Source organism: Actinia tenebrosa, unplaced genomic scaffold (assembly GCF_029948245.1).
Source record: "Actinia tenebrosa isolate PJP-AT-01 unplaced genomic scaffold, QUT_ActTen_1.0 PGA_scaffold1__47_contigs__length_23844297, whole genome shotgun sequence".
NCBI classification, from domain to species: Eukaryota; Metazoa; Cnidaria; class Anthozoa; order Actiniaria; family Actiniidae; genus Actinia; species Actinia tenebrosa.
The window spans coordinates 10,741,284-10,761,884 of NW_028292578.1; the positions used below are offsets into that span (position 1 = coordinate 10,741,284).

At 37.9% G+C, this 20,601-nt stretch overlaps 1 protein-coding gene across 1 annotated transcript; it reads right to left on the minus strand.

Annotated features, from left to right (window-relative positions):
- Positions 1-1,109: 1,109 nt before the first annotated feature.
- On the minus strand, positions 1,110-20,001 carry LOC116295793 (cilia- and flagella-associated protein 69). Its single transcript, XM_031703721.2, has 33 exons — positions 19,900-20,001; positions 19,750-19,821; positions 19,566-19,631; positions 19,240-19,349; positions 18,765-18,841; positions 18,584-18,682; positions 18,337-18,410; positions 18,082-18,154; positions 17,332-17,413; positions 16,965-17,025; positions 16,323-16,357; positions 15,753-15,818; positions 14,012-14,072; positions 13,764-13,812; positions 13,175-13,218; positions 11,658-11,735; positions 10,852-10,962; positions 10,289-10,394; positions 9,750-9,914; positions 9,165-9,280; positions 8,692-8,810; positions 8,089-8,170; positions 7,942-8,007; positions 7,722-7,848; positions 6,812-6,949; positions 5,951-6,027; positions 5,050-5,184; positions 4,909-4,971; positions 3,530-3,616; positions 2,994-3,058; positions 2,306-2,348; positions 2,004-2,108; positions 1,110-1,275 (listed from the first exon to the last, which is right to left on the minus strand). Exons 1-33 carry the CDS (start codon positions 19,981-19,983, stop codon positions 1,270-1,272), a joined length of 2,742 nt encoding a protein of 913 aa, XP_031559581.2. The 5' UTR covers positions 19,984-20,001; the 3' UTR covers positions 1,110-1,269.
- Positions 20,002-20,601: the final 600 nt, after the last annotated feature.

A 20,601-nucleotide genomic window follows, 5' to 3' on the forward strand; every position in this document is an offset into this window, starting at 1 on the left:
TCATCCACTTTCCACGCATTTGCTTCATTTCTCTAACTCTCTCCCCTCTATTGCTTACTTTTCATACTTCTATCTACTATCTACTTACGTAATTACTTTTTTTTTTTTTTTTTTCCTTGGACTTACCATGATCTCGAACCTGAGACCCTTGGCGTAAGAGTCTAGAGCGTTACCAACTATCCCAACGATGAATTTGCTGACAAAGTTGGGTTGGATCTATATTTTATTAATGTTTTTCCCATACAACTGCTTTACGTATATTAAATTAATAACACAGTAAAAACAAGGAAACTGCTTTTCCTGCATAATAAATTATTAACTCAGAGAGGTAACACCAAAAACTCATGCTTCGTGTTTCATTAGGGTTTCCAAACACTCAAAAACGATAAAAACTTTCAGCCTACGGCCTCGTGCTTTCAAATGTTTGCTCGTGTTTGGAAACCAAAATGAAGCACTCGCACTCATCCTTGAAAGATTACTTGAAAATATCCTATGCATCTGAGTCATGCAAAGGAGTGTATGTCATTTATCGCTGCATTTTGGAAAAATGTGTGTGTTTGGGGGGGGGGGGGGGGGGTAGTTTCTTCTCTTTCGCGATAACAATAGTTCAAATTTAAGCAAAGTGGATATCTTTCTTTGGCAGTAACAAAAGCGGAAAAGTTAACTGCAGCAAAACGTCTACTTTCTACTTATTTCTACTGTTTGGGAAATAATTAAATAGTTATGACAATATACTTTAGTAAGAAAACTAGTTGTAAAAGACAACGTTTTGCTGTCATTTCGACAACATCATCAAGTCTTATGAAAACTGTAAACTCTAGTTTTCTTACTAAATTGTATACCTAAAAATACCTTTATCAAAAATATACAACTAATGTCATCAGAACAATCAATATTACTTACATAGTCTCCTATAGACGCGCAGGAAGGTGCAATTAGAATAATTTTCATGTGCGAAGCCATTGACTCAAAATCGCTGGAAAGATTTACCAACCAGACGCTTATCTCTCGCATTAGGGTCCAAACAGACAGCAGAAGTGGATGTATTTGTCACCGTTCGATAACACTTCGGGTAGTAAATGGGTCTGACAATAAGGAAAAGACAAATATCGAACTCTACAGAGGTAACAGTGTTTTATTTACAAAGCATCCGTCAGTCATCGAATACATGTACAAAATATTTACAGCCAACCACTTCCCACATCAAGACTACAATTGTTATAACAAGAACTCGAATCAAGTGTAGATTTTGCCCAAGCATCCTCCTTGTCACTGCTGCAAGAAGAAGACAAGTATTAGTGTTGAGTCTGTAAGGAGTCTTGCATTTCTCACTCATGCATCCAACACAGACCCGTACCATACAACTAATTAGAATTTTTTTCTAGCCGGTATCCTAAAAAATGCGCGTTCTGATTGTTTGAGCGAGCGGGCGGTATTTGCAACAGGTTTTTCCTATTCCGACCTCTTGGCCGTTAAATAACCTTAGAAAACTCATTAATAATTCATAAGCTTGTGGTCCAATTGGAGCCACCATACACGTCACGCGCATGAACCTTTATACCCGATAAAGTCCTCTTCATTAGTATTCAAGTGATTTTATATAAAGACTACTCGAATACTATGAGGATGACTTCATCAGGGATGAAGTATGCATCCAAGTTTAGATGAAGACAGAGCTTCATCAAGGCCCGTAGTCAACCCTAATGATCTTTGACTAACGTGCCTGTCTTTGCCTTGGCACGCAATATCCAACGTGTGGGAGCTTCTATTGAATCTGGTTGCGCATGCCCGTGACGTCAAATCTCTATCGAAGTATAAAAATCCATGTTCGTGACGTGTATGGTGGCTCCAGTTGAACCAAAATCTTATAAATTGTTCATGAGTGTTTTAAGCAGTTCAAAAAACTCGTAGATCGTGTTTTATACCTGATAAAACACTCCTACTCGTTTTTTAAACACTACTAATATATGTTACTAGTAAGTAATAAAAGAGAAATTACTTACCGTTACCAACGATAGGCGTTTGCCATGGTCGTCCATGGACACAGAATGGCTTTTTGAAAATTCTAATGGTGTACTCTCTACATTGATTTTACGTCCACAAAACACCTGTGAATAATAGAGGAAAAGATGAGAACAAAGAAAAGGGATTTCCATATTTATTTTACGACAAGTTAATTCCAAGTGAATATCGGAAAGGGAACAAAAAAACGCGTGCTTTGTCCCAGTGTCAAGATAAATGCATTAAATAGTAGCCATACAAGGTCTGGTCCCTTAAAAAAAAGTAAACTAGAGCACATATTTACCGTCGCTTGCAAGTTTTCTTGAAGGGTTCCATGATCGAACTCGCTGTACACAAACAAAAAACTAAGATGTCAAAAGTTTATTTTTACTTCTAAATAGCTTACGCTAATACTAATACTTCTAAATAGCTTACGCTAATATATGAAAGAAATGACATCCTCGATGGACCCTTCCCAAAATTGTCTTGAATACGAGGCTAACATGGAAATACTAAAGTAATGCCAAAAATTCCATCAAGAAACAGTGTGATTTCTTTTATATTTCCATAATAGCATCGTATATTTTTAACAAATAGACATCAGTTTTTTATGTGTCTGTCCTCTTATTGACGATAAATTGCATTGCATCACATTGTCACGAGGCGTACCGAGTGGATCCGCATACTACTTTGACAATGTGATGGCGAAAATGTACCGTCAATAAGAGGACAGACACATAAAAAACTGATATCTATTTGTTTTTTACAATAACAAAAACGATAAAAACTTCTCATTTTTAGCGATCAAAATAACCAACAGAAAGAGCGCGCGCTCATTGACTTCAGCTTTATCTGTCTGTCCTCTTATTGATGATAAAAAATAACCAATCAGCGCGCAAGAAATTTGTAAGTTATTGTAAAAATAGTTGTTGCATGCAGACCTTGTTTGGGGCAATTCAGTTGCCCTGTGATACTACTACTTGTTGACTTACCCACTATGTAGTCTTCCTTGAAATCGTGAATTATCGATAATATGGAATTGTCTTTGTTTTGCAGCCTAAATGCGTACAACAACAGCATTAGATAGTAGTCAATACATAAACAACGCCATACCAACCGAAGATTTTGGTGATATTTAGAAAGATTTCAAAGTCCATAATCTCGCATGAGTAAATGAAATTTCGGCGCCAAGATGGGAGGATCAAAAGTCTCTCCTCGTCATATCCAAAGAAAAACTATTAAATAAATAACAAATTAGTCTTTCACAACAACGAAAACAAGAAAAGTCTACGACTTTTAAGTCACTTTTTTGTTGGGGATTGGAACGGTCTAACCTCTCGCCACGCCCCTAGAGGTTCATGAAATTGCCAAAAAGTTGGCAAGAAGCAGGTTTTTGGAGCAAACAAAAACTTTAGCTTTACATAATCTGAAATGAACCGAACAAGGAAAAATACCAATTCTTTCTATTCAGTAACTAGTGTTTTAGGCGACTATTATTACAGGAAAAGTGGCATTATGCTTCACTTACGATGAGTGCTGAATAATCTGATGTTCTGGTAACATAGTCACAGAAATCTCTATAAGACTTCTCTTCCTGACGATGATTCTCCTTGATCTGTAATACAGTGAACATACATACATTTAGATTAACTACTAGCTAACTAGATAGTATCTTATTCCATACCAATGATTATAAACGGCAAGAAAAAGTGAAATACCAACTAAAGTAAAAGAATATTGAACGGCTTTCCTGCCTTTTGGTTGACTAGGTGGTAAAAAGACGTCGTTCCTTCAGCACGTGTAAACATTCAAAAGGGTGAAGAATGTCAGGTTCTATAATAGTAGTGGCGTCATAGGCAGAGGACACTGCGACACCCTACCATACTACTATACTACTAATACATTCAAAAGGGTGAAGAATGTCAGGTTCTATAATAGTAGTGGCGTCATAGGCAGAGGACACTGCGACACCCTACCATACTACTATACTACTAATACATTCAAAAGGGTAAGTTTGTCAGGTTCTATATTAGTAGTGACATCATAGGCAGAGGACACTGCGACACCCTACCATACTACTATACTACTAATACATTCAAAAGGGTGAAGTTTGTCAGGTTCTATAATAGTAGTGGCGTCATAGGCAGAGGACACTGCGACACCCTACCATACTACTATACTACTAATACATTCAAAAGGGTGAAGAATGTCAGGTTCTATAATAGTAGTGGCGTCATAGGCAGAGGACACTGCGACACCCTACCATACTACTATACTACTAATACATTCAAAAGGGTAAGTTTGTCAGGTTCTATATTAGTAGTGACATCATAGGCAGAGGACACTGCGACACCCTACCATACTACTATACTACTAATACATTCAAAAGGGTAAGTTTGTCAGGTTCTATATTAGTAGTGACATCATAGGCAGAGGACACTGCGACACCCTACCATACTACTATACTACTAATACATTCAAAAGGGTGAAGTTTGTCAGGTTCTATAATAGTAGTGGCGTCATAGGCAGAGGACACTGCGACACCCTACCATACTACTATACTACTAATACATTCAAAAGGGTGAAGAATGTCAGGTTCTATAATAGTAGTGGCGTCATAGGCAGAGGACACTGCGACACCCTACCATACTACTATACTACTAATACATTCAAAAGGGTAAGTTTGTCAGGTTCTATATTAGTAGTGACATCATAGGCAGAGGACACTGCGACACCCTACCATACTACTATACTACTAATACATTCAAAAGGGTAAGTTTGTCAGGTTCTATATTAGTGACGTCATATGCAGAGGACACTGCGACACCCTACCATACTACTATACTACTAATATAGTTATCAAAACGCAAACAGTGCCAGTGGTACTTTATTGCCCACAGTACCAACCGTTTCGTAGTGTTCCTCCTCCCCGATGAGCTCCTGACTTCGTTCATCCTGCACCAATTGAACCTGGAAAATAATAGCAACAAATAAAATATTCTGTTAATAACCTAAAGTAGAGCGACACAAAGCCATAAACAAACATACCTGAGCTGCTGCTATTCCATAGGTTCTCTCGTCAAGTATCTTGGTGATTTCGTTTAAACATTCCGCGTCAGGTGTAACTGGTCGAATATTTTCTTGTTCTAGTTCTTCTTTAATTTCTCTCCATGTTTCTGACATCTGCGTCGTAACAAGACAGCATTACAACAACGAATTACAATATGCATGTCATCATAGGTTTCTTGTCAATGTACTATCATGATCAAGGTATGAGCAAGAACGTTGTGCACTGGCAATGCGCCGTTGTTGTCATGGGTTCGATGCCCAGACTCACCATTACAGGTATTGGTTCTCTCGGGGTTTTCTCTCCGGCTTTTTATCAGCTTTTAAATTCCAATTTGATCATGGAATGTGGGCCATCCGTTTGTATGCTACCCTTGTAAATCGAAGACAAGTACGATGGTAGCAATGACAGGAGGCAGAACGACAGTCTTTTCCCTGGGAAACTGAAGTTTTTCTTACTTAAGCCAGATTATACCAAATTCAATTGTTCCTGCCTCCTGTCATGGCTGCCATCATGTGGTGATGCAAATCCTCTTTGGACCTTGTGACTGCCTACTTTTGACCGTTCGATTTGAGCGCTCAAAAACCGCTGAATAATCTTTAGGATTTTATCGAAGAACCATACACGTTTTCAGCTTCAAGTAGGGCGAAACCCTCAAATTTTGCAGGGGAATCTATACTTTTTATGAGCTTGTTCGAAAAAACTTCTAAAAATCTACGTTATGTCGGTTTTTAAAAAAAAATTATTTTGTATGAACAAATAGATTTTTGTAGGGATATTCTTTGAACTTTATGAGAGTTTTTTAAGCACTAAGGTGCTTTAGTGTCAAGTATACTGATGTGCAAAATGATCACACGTCTGTTAACATAAATCATCCTTTACCTTGAAGTCGAGGTACTTTTCAATGATTGCGACAGTAACGTAATCAACAGGCGATAACCCTGGAACAGCGTTAAACCCTACATAAATAAATCACCAGTCAGTAGGATGGTAAGAGGAATCACGTTTTGCAAGTTGCATACAGTCCTTTGACTAAACGTTGTCGTTGATCGAATCATCCCTACGCGACTAGACCGAAAAGGAAAACGGGTAAATTACCCAGATATTGTGTCATCCCAACTGCTCGCCAGTTTAAATCTTCGCCGTAAGCTCGAGGCATGGTTTCAGCAAATTAAATGGGATCGAAAACAGCGAGCTCAAGACGTGTTAGATAACATATGCGGCAGCTAGTAACTGTGAATTAATTATCCTTATGATCCTTTTCGGTCTAGGCGCGTAGAGATGAAGCCGATCAAACGACAACGTTTAGTCAAAGGACTGTATCAACAGTGCACTGTACCAAGCATAAATAAGAGAGGGAAACTTCTTAATATCACACACGCCATGCACATTCCCAGTTGGGCTACTTTTAGAAACCGGATGCAGTTTGAATTTCGCCTTTCCCTAGTCCCGTCCGTCAACTATTATTTCCTTTGTTGTTTTGATCACTAAAAACGATAAAAAACTTCACGTTTTTAGTGTTTAAAACAACAAAAGGAAAGAGCGCGCGTACACTAGCTAGTTCAAAGTGGAAAGTTCAAAGATCAAATTGCGTCTTAGAAGTTGATTTTCAACAGGAAAAAAACCCTCAAAGCACAGAAGAGAACCAAAATCCAACTGCACTCGCATATGAGACAGAAACCACATAAATACCGCTGAAAGGCGAATTAGAAGCGAATCATTTTTACGAGATGGATAACATACCTATCTTACAGAACAAAGCAAAAATTTTTGCACGCATGTTCTCAGACACGTCTACTATTGCTTGGCTGGGACGGTCAGCAGGTAAAGCTATCACTCCTTGCCTTTCTTGTAATGCACCCATCAAGGGCTTTTTAGGATCTGAAATGAAGGGCAATTTGTTCGAGTTATTACTAAAATAAAACGCGCGTATCTTGTAATGATTTATTCCAGCCGTTGTTCATGCTGACCAGAAATAAAACACGCGTATCTTATACTGACTTATTCAAGCCGTTGTTCATACTGACCAGAAATAAAACACGCGTATCTTATACTGACTTATTCAAGCCGTTGTTCATACTGACCAGAAATAAAACACGCGTATCTTATACTGACTTATTCAAGCCGTTGTTCATACTGACCAGAAATAAAACCCGCGTATCTTATACTGACTTATTCAAGCCGTTGTTCATACTGACCAGAAATAAAACGCGTATCTTATACTGACTTATTCAAGCCGTTGTTCATACTGACCAGAAATAAAACACGCGTATCTTATACTGGCTTATTCAAGCCGTTGTTCATACTGACCAGAAATAAAACACGCGTATCTTATACTGACTTATTCAAGCCGTTGTTCATACTGACCAGAAATAAAACACGCGTATCTTATACTGACTTATTCAAGCCGTTGTTCATACTGACCAGAAATAAAACACGCGTATCTTATACTGACTTATTCAAGCCGTTGTTCATACTGACCAGAAATAAAATACGCGTATCTTGTACTGACTTATTCAAGCCATTGTTCATACTGACCAGAAATAAAACACGCGTATCTTGTACTGACTTATTCAAGTCCGTTGTTCATACTGACCAGAAATAAAACACGCGTATCTTATACTGACTTATTCAAGCCGTTGTTCATACTGACCAGAAATCCCCCCATTGCTGTCACGAGCAACTCCCATATGCGTTTCTTCTCTTTGCCAAAGACAAACCAAAAGTTTTCCAACAGTTAGTTCCTCTTTCCCTCGCCAAGCCAACATGTGACCCAAAGACTGGAGAAGGTAGAGAGTTGGTGTCAGTGTCAGATGGAAACGGTATAGAACAGCTATGTTTTCTCGAATTGATTAAACAGTCGTTATACAAACCTTTTGGTTCTCACAAAGATCTACCAGACATCCTAAAATCACATTTTGCATCGTGCTAGGGCAGATCTGTGTAGAAGAAAAAACACGATAAATCAACCTTGAGGATTATATTCATTGGCAGTCCGCCACGAAAACCGGCCGACTTACCTCCAGAAGATCGAGGAGAAGAAATATGCCTTCATGTTCCAAAAACATTTCCTCTGTGATGTAGCATCCCAATATGGCAGACCTGAGTGAATATCCACACTGATCAATGTTCATTTTCCCTGTTAGCAGAGGGGGAGTGGATGGGGACTGATAGGCAGTCTCCCTCATCTCCGCCGCCAATGAAGGGAGACAAAGAGGAGAGACTGCTTACAGGGAACTGGTCATTGTCAGGGATTTGGTCGAACTGAACTAAACATCTAATTAACAACAATCAACATTCTAACAAGACAGACAGGCAATAAATAAAATAAATAAATAAATAAAAAACAACAACAACGACAAATAAACAATGTTTTCACTCTTGGTTTGAACAATTTTGACAAATAACATTGTCACGAAACAGGTCAGCCACAAGGTACTTTTTCTTATGGGGTTTTTATGTACCTGATCAGACCAATATAAAAATAACTATATATAAAATAAATGAGATTTAACAGTGGTATTTCCACAGAGTGGCTCTTCATCCACTGGTGAGATGGGAGCACTCTCTTCGCTATGCCACCTGTGGTACCAATATATATAAAAGCAGTGAGTGTTTCTTACCACACACAGTCCACGGTAGCAAGGGAAAGCTTGTGATATCCCAGAGGGCTGTTTATTCTGCTTGGACCTTTTTTCAAATACTCGATGGCAACTCTAACGCCATTGACACCAAACAGCTCCTTTAATCAGTAAACAGCAAGAAAACATGAGAACATTTCAGACTCACTATTTTGATACATTCCATAAACAATCAGATTGTCTCCTTCAATCTAAGCCCCTATACATGCGGCTTCACAGATTACTATTCTTCCCAGTAGACCGAGGCAGTTTTTTTATCGCTTTCGTAGCGTCTGGTATGTTAACTGCAAGTGAAATTTAAATCGTCCACGTGATGCCAATGTTCTACCACGTGATGCCAATGCTGTACCACGTGGACAAGTTAGCAATACTGGCAAGAGTAGTAGATATCAGCCGTTATTTCTGCTGGAACTCACTTCCCCCGTGAGCACCACAGCAAGCTGGGCATAAATTACCTTTCTATGAGGATCGCCCTCACAAAGCGTTGAAACAATAAAGAGCATGTCACACTGCATTTCAATGTCTATCAAGTCATTGTCATCTGAACTCGTACTTGCGTTCAAAAGGATTCCTGGAAAAAAGTGTTGATTCACATTTAAAGGACCCTTATAGGAGTAAGCGTAACCCAGTTGATTAGTGCGCGGCATTAAGAGCTGGAGGTCCACCTGGGAGGTCCAAGGTTCGATCATCAATATCTCCGCCACTTCTTTTTTGTTCTTCTCTCTGTTTTGTGTAGCTAGGGCTTTAAATGCCCGTAATAGGAGCACTGATAGCCTGAGGGGGTAAAGGACGCACCTTCAAGCACTTTATATCAGAGCCCCTGGCGATATCTAGCTTAGGGGAATTGGACAACCACTCCCAGCGTTATCAAAGTAGAATAATTGCCTTTACCTTAACCCTTTTTTACCTGATTTTAACCCAAAAATATATATAAATTATAGAAATTTGTTTTCCATATTAATTACCCACACCATCCCACTGATTGCCGTGGATGGCTTCTGATATGACACTCAAGCCAGACAGTCATAGCAGATACATACCAACTAGTTGATCTATAGTCCCTTGGTCCACCATGTCTTGATTGACAGCATCATCTCCAGCTGAACACATACTTCGAAGCAACCTCAAACAGAAGCGCATTTGAGCTCTTTTATTACCACGACCACCACTGCCAAAGAAACTATTGCCATGGCCACCATAATCAGCTGAAAGTATATATCAATCCAATAATAAATGAATTAGGGTCGATGCTCCCTCTGGAAACGTCTTTCTTATTCCTGATCTCAACACAAGGTTTAACATAAAGGAGATCTGACTATGGGCCTACTTATGCTGAGGACACTGATGGCCTATTGTACAAACACAAAACTAATCTATTTTAGGCCACACCCCAAACATGTACTAGTCTCCCGTAATCCATGGGTCAGAGGTACTACTTTTGTACACAGCTATAATGTCACCTTCTATACACACTTTAAAACCGTGAAAAATGAAATAAAAAACACAATGAAAAATTTAAAAAAACCCAGCTGCAACAGCCAAATACCAAAGTATTCAAAACAACTGAATCAATACTAACCTTGACCTACACACCATTCCAGTAACATTAATAATCTAGTATTCCCCTGGCATGTCATGTAATCATCAATAGACAATGGTGCTATACTGGCCAATGTGTCAAGGGCCTGTAACGAGTAGAACGATTTCAATATCGAAGACACATACACATTATAGAAAATATCAGGCTGCATGCTGAATCTACGTGGCAAGAAAGCTAGTAGAGAAATGGTAGGTTGCAAGCAAACCGTGTGTCTTATTATCTCATGGTTTGTTTTTGAGAATGCTTTTTAACGTTTTGTTCATTTAAGCCATGATGAATACTATTTTGTGATTTTCCATCATATCCCTTGGTAAATAGATGTAATCCTCTGTTTTCCCATTTCAAAAGACGTGTTATTCACTAGAGTATTATTCTTTGTCCAATGCTTATGCATGAAGAGACACAATAGTATGGATGCAAACGAAGACTTCTATTCTCACTGGAATAACAAATGATCTGAATTGGGAAAATATTATGCCTAGATGGATTAAGTCCATTGCAAATTGAATGAGCATGTTAAAGTCATAAAAATCTTTACTCACCTGAAGCTGGAGCTCTTCAAACTGAGCAGGGGACCATTCCGTTGAAGATGGATTATCATTAGGACGTACATAGGCCAATAATGCTAGCAACACACGCCCTTCAGACATAATCTAAAATATATTGCCCAAGTATAAATTATTATCACCAAGTCTGTTTTCATAATAACGTACTGATCAAGATAACAGTCGACACAAGAAAATCAGGCAATGCACTGCCATCAAATAAATAAATCGTTTAAGTACATGAAGTACATGGGGACCGCTCCATGCTTGCTAGAATTCATCGAGTTAGTACATTTATTATAATCTTATTATGCAATATTGGCATGGAGGAGCACTAAAATAAATCACGAGTGCGAATACAGACAAGCAAATGACTGCACATATGGCGATAATATTATTGACCTCTGAAAAGACATTCCTAACCACTTGAAAAACACTAATACTGATTTTCATTTTCGACAAAACTAAAGTTAGCTTTTTTTCATGGATTAATAAAAACCGCTCTAAGACAAGCATTATTCTATGTTTCTTTTCTATATAAATGTTTGTAAATTATTCAATTTTTGAGCAAAATAAACTCTTATCTTTATCAAATATACAACCCTATAAATAACAGTGAAGACCGTGTGAAATTTCAATAAACAGAGGTGTACAGTGACTTGTTTACAGAATAAGAAGGTGCAAAAACAAACAATTGAAAAAACATATTACACACATCAAAATATAATCATCAAAATCCTCTGAAGAGAAGTGGACATTGTCAGCAGGTCTGATGATATCATTATGATCACTAAAGCACTTACATTCGTAGCAGTTGGATCTCTACTCAAAACTACCAATGCATTCATCATCAGTTTCTTCAGTTCAAAGTCTTCATGGTTCTATAAAAAAATATCAAAACAAAAACTCTAGTAGTGATTGATTCCTGCTAGTTTCAAACAGTAAGATGAATAAAAATTGTTGGATAAATTTCGAATTAGTAAATTGAGGAAAACTAGTGATCATCAGTCCCTTAGCAACCATCAGACCTTGGTAATCAGACCCTTAGCAACCATCAGACCTTGGTGATCAGATCCTTAGCAACCATCAGACCTTGGTGATCAGACCCTTAGCAACCATCAGACCTTGGTGATCAGACTCTTAGCAACCATCAGACCTTGGTGATCAGACCCTTAGCAACCACCAGACCTTAATGATCAAACCCTTAGCAACCATCAGACCATAGTGATCAATCCCTTAGCAACCATCCGACCTTAATGATCAAACCCTTAGCAACCATCAGAACTTGGTGATCAGACACCTAGCAACCATCAGACCTTAGTGATCAAACCCTTAGCAACCATCAGACCATAGTGATCAATCCCTAAGCAACCATCAGACATTAGTTGTCAGACCCTTAGCAACCATCAGACCTTAGTGATTAAACCCTTAGCAACCATCAGATCTTAATGATCAAACCCTTAGCAACCATCCGACCTTATTGATCAAACCCTTAACAACCATCCGACCTTAATGATCAAACCCTTAGCAACCATCAGACCTTAGTTATGATTCTTAGCAATCATAAGAACTTCGGTTGTCAGACCCTTCACAACTATCAGAACTTGGTAATCAGAACTTTAGAAACAAATGGTACCTGGTAATTTTGTGGCTTTAGTAATTAGACCCTTAGCAATCATCAGACCTTAGTAGCTTGCGTGCAGCCAAACTAACTAACTGTTAAGTCTGGGCTATACAAGAGAAAAGTCCAGCTGCAGGCAGGCTAGACCTTAGTGGTCAACCCTTAGCAACCATCCACAATAATACCTCAGTGGTCAACCCTTTATAAACTACAGTATAACTAGTATAAAAACATCAGTCCCTGGTGATATCTGATGGCTGTCATGGATCTGGTTGTTACTAGGATCTGATGGTTGCTACATGTACAGCTACATGAAGGTTCCAGATTATCAACAGAATATGATGGTTATCAAGTGCCTGATGGTGACCAGGAACTGTATGCTAGGTTTATTATTTAATCACTCGGATCTGATGGTTGTTAGGAGCCTGATCTCCAAAGTCTGGTGGGCTTAAATCATCACTAGGGACTGATAAATACTTGATGACCATCCAAGCCCTTAGCTAACCATGATCAACCCTTGAGATTATTCAACCCTTAATGAACATTGGGCAAGCCTTGCTGAACATCTAGTGAGTATTCAATCCTTAGTCCTCCAATCCTGATGACTATCAATTAACTATTCACACCCTTTGTAATTGTCTTCATATTACTATGGCCCCATCTACTGTAGGTTTAATTAATTAGTCTAAATATACATACCTGATATAGCTTGAGGTTTCTCACAAGTTCATTGTGGCTCTTTACTGTCAATACAAAAAATAAAAGATTGTTTGTCACTTTATAAACACACAACTGCAAAACAACATAGTATGTTACTAAATCCTCATAATTTCTTGCCTAAGAACAAAAACCTGCTGCAACGATTTTGCTATATTTCAGGTAGGCAGTGTATATTCAAATAATAACATTAATTTTTTTGCACTTCATTATGCTAAAACTCATGCATTCTGATTGACTGTTTGGGCAGGCAGTATTTTTTTCAGTATCTGCCCACAGTCTGGTATGCCGACGTCGTCTGCACCGGTGCATGGGAAAAAGTAAAGGGTGGGTAAATAAATAAGTTATTTACTAGCTGTCCTAAAGTCAGTACAGACAGGGAAAAACTGTGTCCTTGGTCTTGAAAACAACCTCTGACATTCTTAAATGGCCTTGGTCCATATATTCAAAACCTGGCACAAAGTTTTTCCCTATGTGGAGCAGTCCTGGCCAGTACAGTAAGTGACATGTATGTGTTATACTTGTGATATGTCTCAAAGTATTCAAGTTTACTATATAGTTAGTCCATCACCTTCTGTGAATGTGGCAAAGAGAACCAGGAGCTTGAGATATCCAGTTTCCTGTAAAAATATTATTAAAAAATTATAAGCTCAAATGGCAGCTAACCGGACATATTTAAATGTCTATGCGATCATTAAGCAGCACAATGAATTATACACTAGTATAATATCAGGCACAGTGAAAGTGCATTTTTTCTCAGACTTATCAAATATAGGATAAATATTTTAAATCTGTCCTGAGGATCACTTTAAACCTTACCACAAATGGTGCATCTTGACAATAATCAGCCACCAACAAAGTAAAGGCCAATAAGTCATTTCTAGAAAATTCAATTTAATAAAAAGTCAAACTGCTGAAACTTTGATCATTGACATCAAGAATGTATAATTCAACAATCAGTCCAATAAAAGTCCCAAAGCAACTAAAATCTTGGTAATCACCAAAATAAAGCAGCTGCAAAATGCAACATACAGTACTTTATATAACATGTAAGAGTAGTGAATAGGTATAAGTTTTTGTCACATTTTGTGTATGGGGTATATGTTTTTGTCACATAATTTACATAAACCGGAAATGACATCATAAAACCGGAAATAACATCATAACAGACCAGACAATAAACCAGACAGTGTTAGGTTACATAAATGAGTTTATTTTGCAAAAAGTGACTGGAATACATTGTTTCTAAAACAAGCCAGGTGTCAGGTACTTGGAGGGAGGCCTAGTGTCCTTAGGGTAAGGAGGTTTTAACATAGGTAGAGGGGGAAATTGAAACTTGGTGTTGTAAGGTGGAGAACCACCAGACCATGCCAGTTGATTATTATCACGTGGGCGCTTGGCAGGGGGTTCGTGGAGTTGTTAATGGTATTGCTCAGGGGGAGGTTGTTCTTGCTCTTGTTCTTGCTGTTGTTCAGGAACGATTTCATCACACCAGATAAACTAGAGCAGGAGATGTCAGGGTAGTTGGCACTACAAGTGAAGAAGGTGGGATTGTAGTTGTTTTCAGAATGGCTGACGTTTAACTTGGCAAAGAGATTATGTTCCTCACACTTGGGGTGGCACTTTGGACCAATGGCAGAGTTAAGGGTGGTTGTGCACGTAGTCTTCTTGTTTGATGTTGAGCGGTACTCATGATACACACAGCGTTGTTTCTTTACACCACTGAGTTGGGAGGCGAAGTGAGCTGAGAATCGAGAGGTTCTAGGTTTATGATAGTGTCGGTAAGTGGGAGGCGGTGCTTGAGGCTCATTTCTACCCAATTGCGAGGAGTACAGCTAGCGTAGGCGGAGCAATGAGCGTTGGAAACCTGACGCCCACGAAAGTGTTGGTTTTCTTGCTTTTGTTTAAACTCAATGAACTGAAGCCATTCAAGGTCACTGTAATTACGTTTGTCAATGACGCATCGAAAGGTACACCACGTGGGTGAAAGGGAGCGGCAAACAAAGACAATGGTGTCTGCATTTTGGCGGGCATCCTGTAATGTAGAACAGTCCTTTGTCCCTCCCGATTTGGTGAAGTAGTAATGGGAAGTGTAATTGCAAGCACAAACAGGCGCCAAATAAAATGCTTTGTACTGAAATTCTTGGCTGTTAAAAAGAGTGTCCATGATTAGCAGCAACACAGGTAAACCTTGTTTTTGGTAGTGCTTTGATTGAAGACTGCACGTTCTTTGAGATCGTATTGGTGAGTGAGGCAGTTAAATTCAAAACACATCAACCATGTGGGGAGTGCATGTGTCGCAGATGTCAGTGTCAATGTCATGACTTTGAAAGAAAACACCCAGAATACAATGATGTAAACCTAATCTTTTTTAAAGAATAAATTCATTTATGTAACCTAACACTGTCTGATTTATTGTCTGGTCTGTTATGATGTCATTTCCGGTTTTATGATGTCATTTCCGGTTTATGTAAATTATGTGACAAAAACATATACCCTATACACAAAATGTGACAAAAACGTATACCTATTCACTACTTGTAAGCATGAAATTTATTACCTTAACTGTCGATCAGCATGACTGTAGCCTTGTGTCATGTACTTGACAAAACTATTCTTTAAAGCACTATCATGATGGCAAATAAAAACGAAATATAAATTCAAGGGAAGCACATGTGTTGTAGCAGTGACATAATGACAGTGATAATGATTTATGATTTATATAGCGCCTTTCTATATGGATATAATCAGAGGTGCTCTGCATTGAGTTGTGAATGACAGATTGCTTTTATGCAGTTTACGAGCATGAGAGATGGTTAATATGAGGTGTAGGCACTGAAGGTGGTCACTGCCAGGGTTTCTTTTTACGTCCTCAGTGGTTCTTTTACGTCTCTCCAATGTTGGTTAGTAATGACAATTGAAAGTCTAACCATTTGCAGATGTAATTACAAGGACAGCACTCTTTCTCCTCAGTTATTTTAAGACCCTGAGTACTGGTCCGGCCAGGACTTGAACTATGGCCTCCCGCACGAAAGTCTGATGCTCAATCCACTGAGCCAACCGGTTGGCGGTTATATTATATGTATGTAGTTAACAGATCAATACAAGTCATGGGTAAATTATGTTTTACCTGATACATTCATTGCAGTTCAATTGGTCAGCAACCTGGAATATAACATAAGAAATTATTATTAGGTAAAATTGATTTAAAAGGTAATGCAGTCATGCTTTTTTCTGCAACAGTTTTGCGCAAGTTTTCATGTGTGAGTTAGTGCGATTTGGTCATGCAAGCTTCTTTTGTTACAAAGATTTCAATATGAAGGACATGAGTTAATCCCCAAAGGATAATTTTAAAAATCTCTCCTGGACTTCATAATGTACTACTCACAAACTACTTCATATGATATGTGGCAATTGACAAAAAATTGAATCACATTTAACCATAAGGTCTTGTATTTTTTTTGATACAGCCTTAACTGTTAAAAAACACTAATTGTAAAAATATACAACCATGATTTACAATTGCATTAAATGCTACAGTAATAAATTAGCTGATGTACAGTATTGATATTAAAAACTTTTTCCTGCAAATCCTTAATCCTATGAAATACTGTAAGTTTGCCAGCACATTTGCCTAGTGTTACACAGAGTCTGTAAAGTTCTTTCAAGCTCTCAAGCAATTGCTTTATTGAAATCATGAGGGCTTGCAATAATTACAAAGGCATCATTGAATCAATCTGGTAAATGCCTGTAATTTTGATAGTTAACTTACTATTTGCTTGGTTCCATGCTCAAGAAGATTCCATAAGATTTCCACAGATAAAAATATCAATCTACAAAAAAAAGACAGTTTTAAAAATTGAAAGATTCCAGCAGATAGCTCACAGCTTCAGCAATTGGTTATAAGTCAAGAACTAATCAACTTTTTATACATGAATAGGACATTTGCATGATGGCATCATTTGATTCCCACTACCAAGATGCTTCGCAAAATTTCTTTCTTATTTAAATTTGGTTTTCCTCATGAGAATAGTAAGACAATTTGTGCAAATTAAATGAACAAAAGAAAGTGTGCAAGCGAGTCTGGTAGTAGAGGTCAATGACGCCATCGTGCAAACGTCCTATTGTAGTTACACTACCTTCCAGTAGGATCTTCATCACTAAGTCCACTGCATATTAATCCAGCAGCACCAGCTGACAGCATGTCATCACAGTTTAGTGCTGAAAGTTAATAACAATATCAGATTGTCAAAGATTTTAAAAAAAAAAACAGTCTAAATCATTCACAACAGATTCATTTACTTTTGATCCAGTGATAGTCAACTTCATAAGTCCCTGCGGAGGACAAGCAATTGGAAAAGGGTGGGGATATTCATTGTACCTTTAAGAGATCCAGATCTGCAATTTGGTACCATTTAGGGTGTTTGGCAAATCTAAAAGGACCACTAGAAAGTAAGCCGGAAAGGTGTTCGTCGGGAAAGGATGCCAATTTTAGGTGCACTTTTTGCCCAGTGTGAAGGTTGGGAGACCTATATCTGAGTTTACTTATATAACTAATTTTGATAAAAGTGACCTTAGAAAGGCAATTGTGCAAAATGTCTGAATATTAGTAAAAGAAGACAAGGTTTCATTGTTATTTTGACTACATCATCACTGGTCCACTTTGCACGGACTTTCACTGGAACATGTGAACACTTTACACAAAATATGGGCTAACCCTGGGCAACAAGAGTAACTGATGAAACTGAAGTATCAAAAAGTTTACTACAAACAAAAACTTTTGTTTTACTAGTTCACTATTTTTAATCAACTGCCTTGATTGATTGATTGATTGCACAGAATGTTGTACTACAGTGTACATCTACATGTATCTCAAAACTCATATTCACCTGAAGAAGAATAATGCTGAAGGACTCTTATGATCTCAATTCTTAATTCTGGATCATCAAACATCTCCAAGCACTGTAAAGAAAAATATGTAATTGCATAAAATTATACAGTTATAAAGTCAGTTAAAAAATAGGTTTAACACTGTATGTATTGCTGTGCATTGGGACCAATGCAAAAATAGTTGAAAAAAGAAACCAGTTTATACCAGTTTCTGGAAAAAGCAAAAAAGATAAAAAAGTTGGAATGAAGTGTACCTCTGTAAGTGTTCTTGCTATTCCACTGACATCTATCAGTTCTCTAATATATGAAAGGCTTGATACCTGAAAGTCTATCATAGTTAGGAATAATTTGGATTTTTGGAAATTATTGAAAACAATTAACAGTTCAACAAACATTATTAGACAGCTGTGCCAGTATGTCAGGTACAAGTCAGCTGTGATAGATAATCACCCTGAATCACCAATAACAAACAAATAAAAACAACAGTGACTAGTTTCTCACCATCTATCATTCTTTGTTTTGGCTGCTTACAGTATAACCTGGTTAATGAGTCAAGAAGAGTGAATCTTACTGATGATGAAGGAACCCTCAGTAGATTCCCTGCAAGTCAACAGTGTTATAAATAAATACAGTATAAATTATATCTAGTTATAAAAAAAACGTATGACAAAATAAGACATACCCAATTCTGTTAGCATGTTGACTACAGACTCTGCATACACCGATTCATCCGAAGATTTTTCTTTTATAAAAGGAAAGCTAAAAAGGAAAAGGGCACAAAAATTAGTAATCGTTTGACACTAGGGTGTTTGTTCCATATTTTTATAATACACTCAACAAAATTACTTGATTCCGATTGGACTAAAGGAGTACAATTAAATCCCAAATTGTACTCTGTAGAGTCCCAATAAAGTTGAATAAAAATCGACATGTGAGTTGAGTGTTGTATGTTGCAAATATAGAATGTAGTGGTAGTGTGTGTGGAGTGATCATAATGGAAGAGTCCCTGATGGGAAGTGATGGTTGAAAAATATAAGATTTTTGGCAGTGTATTGTACAATTTCCATGTTGCAATACTACTGTTGTCTCGATTAAACAGCGGTGACTGTTTACTCATGATGTACTATTAAAGGGTATTCTGTGTTCATAAAACTCACCCGCATATTTTGATGAGCTCACACAGTGGTTTTTCATAAATTTGATCAACACTGATTCTTTCAGAACAGATCACTAGCATATCAGAAACCATTTCTACATCCTTCATTAGCTATCACAGGGTTAAAGAACAACGTAACACATCAAACAATTTAATTTAAACATATTTCAACACATATTAACTCCAAGAGCAAGAACCCATCGAGGGGGTCTATATATCTTTTTACGGTAATAAATAATATCGTGAAGAACTAGGACGAAATAAATAATTTATCATGATAACATTCCTTTCTGTGTCTTAAACTGTTTATAAAAGTTCAAAAGATACAAATCCACGATTAAAATATTTGGTCAGCCTGTGGATAGCTCGAAGATGGCGTTCAACAAGACCAGTCTGTGAAATGTGGAAATTCAAAACGAAATCAATAAACTGAACTGTTTATAACTTTATGAAATGAAGTGCGTTCTGAAAACGTTCCTAAATGCATACTAGAAAGTGTAGAGCATCGTACCGAATGTTTATCACACAGCAGCTTGTGCGTCTTGGCCATACTGACAGGAACATATCGTTTGCCATTGGTTTGCTGCGATAAAAACATATGTACACGTTAAAGAAAACATCGTACATTACGCATTACACTAGAAAACATGTTCGTCTTTACCTTTTCATTACCAAACGTTACTTCTTCGTCTGTGATTACGTTGTTTACGACGGGAATAGGTTTTGTTTCTGTGGCCGTCGCCATTTTGTTTCTCTTTTTCCACTTCTGTTTCTTGTTGCTAAGATACGGCTAAGATACGAGCCTCGCTTTGATGTGCCTCCAACACAGGGAGCCCAAAAAAAGCTTGCCAGTTATTTACTGCAGGTAAATACAGTGATATATATATAATAGTTAGACCGGATCAAGTCATGAAATTCTTCAATGAAAACAAGCTACTATATCGCAGTTTCAGGTCGGGCAAAGAAAATAATATTCCAAAGTCAAGATATGGTTCCGCAATCAATGATACTCTCCCTTCACCTGTGGGGCCACAAGTGAACGTGCTTGTTTGATGATTAGAAAAATTCGTCTTTATGGAGACACTCGGGAAGCACTTCAAAACCAAGGGCGGATCCAGGGTTTTTTGAAGGGGGGGGGGGGGTCTCAGGGGTAAATTTTGTGGGCAAAGGAACCCCAGTCGCATTTTTACCACAGGAAGCCCATTTGACCTCAGGAATGACAGGGGGGGTCGCGACCCCCCCCCCCCCCCCCGACCCTCCCCCTGGATCCGCCCTTGAAAACCATTTCACTCTTCATCAACACAAGAAAATCACAAGAAGCAATGCTCATTCAGCAATGTTGCCAAGCATATAAAGACAGAAT